The following is an 8,966-nucleotide window of genomic DNA, read 5'->3' on the forward strand; positions in this document are numbered from 1 at the left end:
CCAGACCAAGACTGGCGTTGGCCCTCTCTCCTTTTCTTCTCTCTTTTTTTTTCCCGCAAGTTATTCAAAGCATCCAACGATCCCCTCTGTTCTGAGCCTCTAAGCCTCTCGTGGCTGACAGCCCCACCACTTAAGCAGGACATTCCACTGCTCAGCAGCAGTGAGCATACCCTAGCACTCCTAGCTCTCGCTTTAGCGGTTCATAAGATGGTGGCAGCCACCCACATGGAGATCGCCAACATACCCCACATGGAAATCCCAATGTACACGTGTAGCGGCCAGCACCCCACATCCAATCGAACAATTGACTAACTACCCCAAGGCGGGGTGATAACTACCCCACCCTCAAGCACGACCACCCAGATAATTGTCATCCCCCACTCACGTGCCCAAGTGTCACTAGATTACCTAGGTACCTACGACATTGGGGCTGCGATCAAAGCACAATCCAGTCATTTTGTGCGGCAAACCTATCGTTAGAAATGTAGGGCAAGGCAACTCGCTGTCTAGCTGCGGCCCCAGGCACACACTGGCTGTGTCTCGTCCATCCTGTCCTCGATGTTGCCGCCGTTGATGAGGAAGGACTTGCCATTTACCTCGGTTGCCCCTCATTCCCTTTAGCATGGAGGGGAGAGGGGCTAGGCCGGGATGTGGGGTTAGAATCTCGTTCCAGATTCTCGCCATGTACAATACCAAAGCACATATGGGGAACCAACTCGTCTCTGGATTCATATCTTGTGAGACAACCGCTGTCACATCTGCCCTGACTGGAACCAAACCAAGCCTGACTTCAAAGTACTTGGCCACACCAAAACCCATCTCGGTTTCAAGATGACGGACTCCAAATCGCTTCCTATCCCACCAGCCGACGAGATCCACAAAGAACATGCAACAGTTATCATTGTTGGCGCAGGTCCTGTGGGCCTATTCCTCGCTCTCAAGCTCGCCATCAAGGGAGTGGATGTCTTAGTGCTCGAGGCAGAGCCGACAGTCCTGCAAAGTCCTAGGGCAACAACGTAAGCTGCCGTGTAGTTGGTTATATTGCCAAATTCGCGCGTGCTGACTCACAGCTCCAGATATATGCCAATCGTGTTGAACGAAATGGAAAAGGTCGGCCTCGCCGACGATGTCATTAGACAAGGGCATAAGAACCAAGAAGGTGTTAGTTTCCGAGAGTCGCACGCCAAGGGCGGCAAGGTTTTGGGCGCTTTGAAGATGTCGCAAGTTCCAAAGGGACATGTCAAGTATGATTTTGTCGGGGTGCATATGGGACAACACGATCTGGCAGAACTCATTCTGAAGCACTGCGGGCGGCACCCTTCGTTCCGGATTCGATGGCAGCATCGCTTTGTTGGCGTCCAGCAAAGCTCTCCTGACAAGCCGGTGGACGTGGCTGCTGTTGGCCCCAAGGGTGAGAACTTCTTCACCTGCGACTACTTGGTGGGTGCAGATGGTGCTGGAAGTGCTGTCAGGCGCTCTCAATGCATCCCGTTCGAAGGTTTCACGTGGAACGATTTCAGGTTTGTCGCATCCAACGTCAAGTACGACTTCGAAAAGTACGGCTTCACCACTGCAAACATGATCGTCGACGAGGAAGATTGGGCCGTTATTGCCAGGACCGGCCCCGGCGATCAGCCCTGGCGAGTTGCATTTGGTGTCCGAACAGACGTGCCGGAGTCTGAAATCCTCAAGCAGTTGCCGTCAAAGTACGAGCGCCTACTTCCCGGCCCCCGACCGCTGCAGTACGAACTTGTCAGCGCCAACCCTTACTGGGCTCATCAACGATGTGCAAAGTCGTGGAAGGTTGGAAAGATTGTTCTCTGCGGCGATGCCGGACATGTGAGTATTCAGAAATCTACAACAAGACCTATGACAAGATTTGCTTACTCTAACTGATAGTCTAATAATCCTGTGGGCGGGTTGGGTCTCACCACAGGCTTCCTTGATGCCGCGGCTCTTGGTAACTGTTTGGTAAGGATCCTCGTGAATGGAGAAGAGGGCGACTCGCTGTTGCAGCGGTATGCCGAGGTCCGCCGCTCGGCCTGGTTGGACTACACCTGCAATGCCTCGATCGAATTCAAATTGCGCTTGCATTCGACGGATCCTGAGGTGGTGGCCAGTAGGGATGCTTGGTTCCATTCGCTCAACACGGACCCCGATGTTCACAAAAAGGCGGCGTCAATGATGAACAGTTCCATCGAGGACATGTTTGAAGTACCGGCCCCCTCAAGCGACGAAAGCTCCAAGTCCAGAGAAGCAACCTCGGAGAGTGTATCAGTAACTGCTTGAATAAAAGCTTGCAACTATCTACATGTAAATCATCTTCATTTTCTTTGGTCAAGTAAGAACCTTTGCTGCCAAGAACTCGAGTCTCGTTAGTGTGTTCTACATCATCCAAGCCCAATGAATGCTCTCTGCAAGCTCTGTTGCAGTTCAAGTTCCCGCGGGCGTTTAGCGCAGATGTTATACAGAGTACCCGCCATAGAGAGGCAGCTTTTTGATGCTTTAATTTGATTTGACCTGTGGCAGTACCTGCTAGCTCCAAGACTCACTACGTATATCTATCTACTCGAGGTAATGCGTTGTTGGAAAACCCATACCGCCAGCTAGCCTTTGGCGTCCCTCCTCAAATAATTTCGATTGCTTCGGCGACATCCATTCTGCGCTCGCCCTATGCAGCGGTAGTTCAAAGTCTACAATCTCCTTGGCAACATATAGGCATCGACCTAAAGAATCGTCAGCTCGGGTTAAACAGAGTAACATTCCGTACGTGACATTTACCATGAAGATTTTCATCGGCTGCAGCCACACACAGCGCCTCTGCGACCTCCAGAGTGGTATTTTTTGGTAGGTCGCCCCAAATCTCCGTAACTTCGGAGCTGAATTCAGTTTCTATGCCGCATGTTAACGTCTGTGTATCTTCCCACACTAGCTCTCCTGATGATGAGTCTCCTACCTGTCATCCATGGTGCAACAAGGTTCACCCGGACATTTTGGGGCTGTGACATGGCTGCAGTCGCCCGCATGATCCCGAGCAACTACACGCTGGTAGTCAGATAGTTATCCACTGACTTGAGACGAATGGAACTCACAGCATGTTTTGCCGCACCATATTGAATAATAGGCGGTGACGCGAAGTACCTGTTACCTGTCAGCAAGGGAGCTTCGATACAAGGCGGCCAAACTGACGATGCGGCTGATCCTGTCATGACCAAGACGCCCCCTGGCGTTTTATTCCTAGCAAAGTGGTAAAAGGCGAGCTTGGTGGCTGGGGCGTGTTAGACCTCGGACTGACTAAACAGGGTTCTCTCTCGACTTGCTTCTTAGAACGCCGTTTAGATTGACGTCGATGATACGGCAATCAGGCTCAGCCAGTTCTCCATTGGCGTCCATCTGATCCTGCAGAAGAAATGGCCCCTTTTCGGGCATCCCGGCGTTGGCGATAACCACATCGATCGTGCCGTATTTGCTGCGAGCTGTCTCGAACAGGCTTCTCAACGATTCCCATTGAGTCACATCTGTCTTTTGAAAGACACCGGCCCTGCGCAATATGTAAGACTCGATGTAAGCTGGTGATGGGATGATGCTGGAGGCACTTACCCGTCAATGGCTCGCACAAGAGCTTCTCCATTTTCAACATCCAGGTCGCCAATCACAACGTTTGCACCCAGTCCTGGCTACACGGTTAATAATAAAACAGTTCCGGGCCTTCCGAGTCAGCAAACATACGGTGAAGAAGCATCACAGTCGTCTTCCCGATGCCATTTGCGCCGCCTGCCACCTGTCAGCGATGCTATCCAACTTCTAGTGCAGCGGGTCCTCCTGGACTGACCTGTCACAATGACAGTCTTATCCCGCAACTTGGCTAGGACCTCTTGCTGTACATCAATCTTGGCCATTTTCCCGGAATGTTGCATGTGCTTCACCACCAGTGTCTATGAAATTCTGTCGTCACACTTGTATTTTATATATTGACTTGGGCACGTGGGGCAGTGACCGATAAGAAAATGTCTCGGTGCTAGGTGTCTCGTCGGGTACAATTTCAGAAGACCCCGCATCCTTTTCTTCTCCCTTGGGAACGGTGGTGTGGGGTAAGAAGCTGGGTGGGGGAGGGATAATAGCTTCCCCCTCTCGGGGGGGGGGGGGGGGTCCTGAAGTGGCGAGTTATGAGAACTTCACTCAATATTGAGTCGCTCATGAAATCGAGCGACGCGTCGGGCGTGCGTATCAATACTGTAGGTTGACGACTTAGCCTTGTCCATCCAACTTATTACAGGCTATATTTAATATCTTCGCTATTGGAGCGTAACATGGGAGGCTGTCTGAGTTCATCAGACATGTCCCCATACGCGCTCCAGTGCCTCCCAGCCTTACTCTGTGTATCAGCCTCGTCAGTGATACTTATAGGTAGGTCCGGGGCAGTGATTTGCTCGCGATGCACTGCAATTCAGCCCGCAGCGCTGGGACGGGCCGAGGAGTTTGACCAATCCCGCTACCTGGGTAGGGTCAAGATCGATACCAACAACATGGTACCAGCATGAGGAATCTGCGCCTGAGAGACTGCTGTCATTCTATACTAAAGAGGAACTTTTAGTCTATTTATGTAGCAGGCAGGATACGCACCAATTAATCAACCAGGAGCATGTTTGCAAAACGCAATCGTTGCGTGGAAATAAATGGGGCTGCTTTTCCTGGGCCAAGCCTCTTCCCGCCGATAGACACGCCAGTTAACCCCGATCAAAGGAAGTCCAGACCTACAGTGCCCTCTGGATACCCCGGCTTGCCACGGCCTCGAGTTGGGAGAATTGTCACACTGTGTGAATGCAAGGAACATCGCAACCAAGTAAACCCAAGCTAGTGGTTATATCTCACAGCGATTGGTCAATGGCCACCTGAACCTGGCCCTTAGCGGGGGTTGATTGATCTAGTCTGCTAGTGTATCCCGTGATCCAACTGGAGATCGGGTGATTCAAAGCTAGGTACCAACTATACAGTAGTTTTGTCATCTGTTTTTCTACTCCGTACAGTGCAGCAATAGCGGAACACACCCCAGTTAGCCTGCATCTAGACCCATACAGCATTTGCCGACCCCCGCCTTTGGCCCCGGGTTTTCCGTCCGGATGATTTTGGTAGTTGCACTCATCTTCCCCAACCGCCAGGAAGGAACACGCGAACACCCGGAACACCCGCAACACGCTCGCTTCCATCACCACGGGTCACCATCACCACGGCCGCACAACATAGCATCACACAGACACACGCCAACAACGAACAATCCCCTACCATACCGTCTTTTATCGGTAGCCGGGTGGAGCATATGGTGAGTCGCTATGGCGCTGATGCTCTCGTTGCTCCAGCCCCATCCAGCAGCAACCCCGATCTTGGCCCCATAAGCTCGCTCATCGCCCCCCTGGTTATGGCCAACACCATTATTGCACAACCGGCACCTGTGGGTGACCACGGTAACAGCCCCAGTCGCCGCATCCGCGGCCAGCGCCGCCAATACACGTGCGGCTACTGCGAGAAGGTGTTCAAGCGCAGCGAGCACCGCATCCGCCACGAGCGCACCCATACCAACGAGAAGCCGTTTTCTTGTCGCTACTGCAAGCGATCTTACTCGAGAAAGTATGTCTTTCCCATGCCCCACCTCCCGGGTCGGGTTCTCGGTTCTTTTTATTTTATTTTAATTTATTTTTTGGAGTGTTTTTTTCCCCCCTTTCCACCCCCACCCCTTCTCCCGGTGTCCCACGTGCACCGAGACTAACGTATGGCAGGGATCTCGTGACCAGGCATGAGCGCACTCTACATGCACAGGGCCAGGCTGAGCCTTCTGCCCTACCCGCCCTAGTTAATCCGGGCGAGGGCGACGGCTCGTCTGATGGGTCACTGAGCGAGGCGGGCGAGGGCGAGATTGCACGTCGCTCTGGAGATGCGGACGCTGCTGCTATCGCTGCCGACGACCCACCGTCATCCGAGTCTGAAGCTAGCCCAGCCTCGAGCGTGATTACATGTGGAGCAGCCGCCGGAGAACCACCCTCTCTGCCTGCCCCTGTGGTCAGTAGCGAGGACGGAATCGGCGACTCGTCGGCGATGGACGAGACCCGGCTTCAACCCCCTCCGCAGGAACCACCTCTGGCCCAGTCGACAGTGTCTACTGGTCCGCCTCCAAGTCTCGCCAATCTACCTGACCCGCCAAGCACTCATTCGGCATCACAACCAACTGACGTCTATCTGGCGCTTCAGGATGGCTTCAACATGTACGAGGCCTCGTCGCAGATGCATATGGATGTCGACGATGACCGGGAACAACGGATACACCATGACGGATACAGACAGGTGCCCGAGCCGCAGCATCACCCTCAGCTACAGCGTCGGCCGCATCAGGCTCATGACTTTCACCCATTCCCCCAGTACGATCGCGGGGCACCAGTGAATGCCATGAATCAGGACTTGGATCCTGAGTTTTTGCCCACATTCGAGCCTGACATGTCTTACTTCGCCTTCTCGCCCCTTCCTGCTGGATTATTTGAGGTTGGCCAGAACATCCCGATTCTAGACATTCCCGAATATCCGTCGCTTCACAACCCAACAGCCACCCGCTTCGACGCGGCGCTCTCGCCTGCACCAGCGCCGCCAGCGTACTCGCCGTCGCAACTTTCGCCGGTCAACGATCACGCGGGGTCCAGTGGGTCCGAGACTGTGGTTGCCCGCGAACCACCGAGTAACTTGCCTCTTTTAGTTAAGGACAAGCCCCCGCAGATCCCCAACTTCGTCGCCGATGATACCTTACACGCCTCTATTTGCAAGGATCTCGCTGAGCGCCTGGGACGGCCCGATGTCTCGCAGGAGATACCCTCATCCAAATTCTGCCAAGGGTTCCTCGCCAGCTTCTTGGAATGCTACTATCGACACCAACCGTTTATCCACTTACCAACCCTGTCCACGACCGACACGCCCAGCCCGCTGATTCTTGCCATGTGCTGCATCGGTGCCCTCTACCGCCTCGACCGCCGCCGGGCCCAGCGTTTGTACACCATCGCTACACAATCCATCGCAACGGTGAGCCCACCTCTTCCCTTCCTCTCCGATTGAGTTCTCCGATCGAGTCATACCCCGGTGCCTGCGGCTTCCACTGACTTGGTGTTTTTTCTTTCTTCTTCTTTTTGTAGGATGTGCAGCGGTACACCAAGTCCTCAGAAGAGTGGCCTCTCTGGGTTGCTCAGACCAAGCTGCTCTTGTCTGCCTACGGTGCTCTGAGCGGCAATAAAGACCTGGCGACATCAGTCATGGATGAAAACGGCTTCTACACACTGGTAATGAAACCATCTCCCCCCCCCCCCCCCAAAAAACCTGGTAGTCGCTCACCCCACTCACCCACACCGTCGTTAGGTTTACGGCAAGATGCGACTTGCCCTTGCAGCCGAAAATCCCGACCTGAATAAGATGACTTGGGACTCTTGGGTGCGCCGGGAATCCTGGAAACGACTCCTAGGAGGCATTTACGTTGCGAGCACGGTTCACGTGGTCATTTGGGATACCAACCCGGGCTTCAACACATCCCAGGATTTGGAGCTCGAAGTGTTACACGACGAAAGCCTTTGGAACGCAAAAACAGCCACTGAATGGCGCGAGCTGCGGGCTAATCTGCCCCAGCAGGACTATCGAACCTTGAAGGACGGGCTGGCGAGCATCATGTCTGAGGGCAAGCCCGACTCTCCGGGGATTAGCGCTTGCCGCCTCTCTTCCTTCACTGCTCTTCTTCTGATGCATGCCGTCATCGTCCACATGTGGCAGCTAGTCCAGGTGGCTCAAGCCCTGTCACCTACACCGCTGTCGCTGGGGCGCGACCCGGTCAGTTCGCTGCTCATGAGCACGGCAGTCAGGTCCTTGGCGCGATGCCATGAGCTTCTCGACAATGCCCAGAACGAGAATGCTGGAGACCCAGGCCATGAAGAAGGGACGTCGCAGATCTTCAACTGCCAGGCGACCCTGAGGATGGCCTACATTAGGCTTTTCAGCGTGGCAAACGGCTTCAACCGGCTCAGCCTCATCACGTTGGATCCGGCCGCCATTGAATCATTCGTGTCCACGTTTGCGATCACGAAGCTAGAGCGAGGGCCGCAGCTGCTCAACGCCGTCGTCAAAGCCTTCGAGGGACTGAAGATTCCTGTCAGAATGGGACACATGCTTGTGCGTAAGACGGCAGCACTCCGCTGGAGCCCGGCCCATGCCATATCGGGCTGGGATTGCGGTATGTACAGTACCTACCTACCTTTCCATGGAAACCCAAAACAGGGCGACAGAGGTGTTCTTCGTTTCAGGTGCTAAATGAGAGTTTTTGATAGCGCTGTTTGTCTGCAAATGGGTACATTCAGTCGAGATGGACCGCCTGAATGACATCGAACCAAGCATGGCCGAGTGCGAGCTACTTGCATCCATAACGGACGTGCTCGAGGAGGCCGACTATGATCCAGGAAAGAGCAGGTCTCTGGCCGCAGGGGTGGCCAGGACATGGAGCTGGCTGCTTCAGGATGTGAGTGCTGATCGGCTGCGTTGTCGGCGGGAGGGGGCAGAACTGGCCTGTTGCTAACCGACCTCGCGCGTAGGTGTGGGTGTGGAGCATTACTCCGCGTATGGGTGCTGTCCTCGAGCAGATAGCCACTGCCTTTGAGCGAGTCAACGATGCAAATCGGCGTCCTGGGGCGTAACATGCCCCCCCTCGGTTGCGCTTCATGCATTCAGAAATCTCAACTTTCCCTCTTGCAGCGGATTTCAAAGACCTTTTATGGAGTTTTGGAAACGCTTAACCCCCCGTTATTTGCCAAGACCTGCCCCAGGTCACAACCTTGATGTGGGTGGCCCTTTGCCCCCCCCCCCCCCCCCCCCCCCCCCCCCCCCCCCCCCCCCCCCCCCCGGGGGGGGGGGTCGCGCCGCGGGTGTAAAAAAAAGATTATAGGAAAAAACAA

The 8,966-nt window shown here is 54.4% G+C and overlaps 3 protein-coding genes across 3 annotated transcripts; 2 read left to right on the plus strand and 1 right to left on the minus strand.

Annotated features, from left to right (window-relative positions):
* Window positions 1–831: 831 nt before the first annotated feature.
* QBC33DRAFT_593044 (FAD NAD(P)-binding domain-containing protein) lies at window positions 832–2,289 on the plus strand (the record flags this gene model as incomplete). Its single annotated transcript, XM_060431704.1, has 3 exons — window positions 832–1,016; window positions 1,077–1,839; window positions 1,900–2,289. 3 exons carry the CDS (start codon window positions 832–834, stop codon window positions 2,287–2,289), a joined length of 1,338 nt encoding a protein of 445 aa, XP_060281335.1.
* A 214-nt stretch (window positions 2,290–2,503) lies between these two features.
* Window positions 2,504–3,924, minus strand: QBC33DRAFT_544774 (uncharacterized protein). The gene is made up of 9 exons (XM_060428486.1): window positions 3,833–3,924; window positions 3,730–3,774; window positions 3,601–3,673; window positions 3,321–3,541; window positions 3,190–3,268; window positions 3,093–3,141; window positions 2,957–3,038; window positions 2,782–2,892; window positions 2,504–2,726 (listed from the first exon to the last, which is right to left on the minus strand). The coding sequence occupies exons 1-9, from the start codon at window positions 3,915–3,917 to the stop codon at window positions 2,566–2,568; spliced, it is 906 nt and encodes a 301-aa protein (XP_060281336.1). The 5' UTR covers window positions 3,918–3,924; the 3' UTR covers window positions 2,504–2,565.
* A 1,492-nt stretch (window positions 3,925–5,416) lies between these two features.
* Window positions 5,417–8,708, plus strand: QBC33DRAFT_455560 (uncharacterized protein; the record flags this gene model as incomplete). Its single annotated transcript, XM_060424775.1, has 6 exons — window positions 5,417–5,625; window positions 5,775–7,059; window positions 7,170–7,313; window positions 7,390–8,251; window positions 8,346–8,533; window positions 8,607–8,708. 6 exons carry the CDS (start codon window positions 5,417–5,419, stop codon window positions 8,706–8,708), a joined length of 2,790 nt encoding a protein of 929 aa, XP_060281337.1.
* Between the last annotated feature and the right edge of the window lie 258 nt (window positions 8,709–8,966).

This window comes from Phialemonium atrogriseum, assembly GCF_030411735.1.
Source record: "Phialemonium atrogriseum strain 8032-3 unplaced genomic scaffold QBC33scaffold_20, whole genome shotgun sequence".
Lineage (NCBI taxonomy): Eukaryota > Fungi > Ascomycota > Sordariomycetes > Cephalothecales > Cephalothecaceae > Phialemonium > Phialemonium atrogriseum.

Excerpts from the sequence above, each read along its gene's own strand:
- QBC33DRAFT_544774 (XM_060428486.1), bottom strand. The coding sequence starts at position 3,917 with ATGCAACATTCCGGGAAAATGGCCAAGATTGATGTACAGCAAGAGGTC. Across the intron at positions 3,269-3,320 it reads TCTAAACGGCGTTCTAAGAA|CCACCAAGCTCGCCTTTTAC; the intron begins GCAAGTCGAGAG and ends AACACGCCCCAG. Across the intron at positions 2,727-2,781 it reads AGCCGATGAAAATCTTCATG|GTCGATGCCTATATGTTGCC; the intron begins GTAAATGTCACG and ends ACGATTCTTTAG.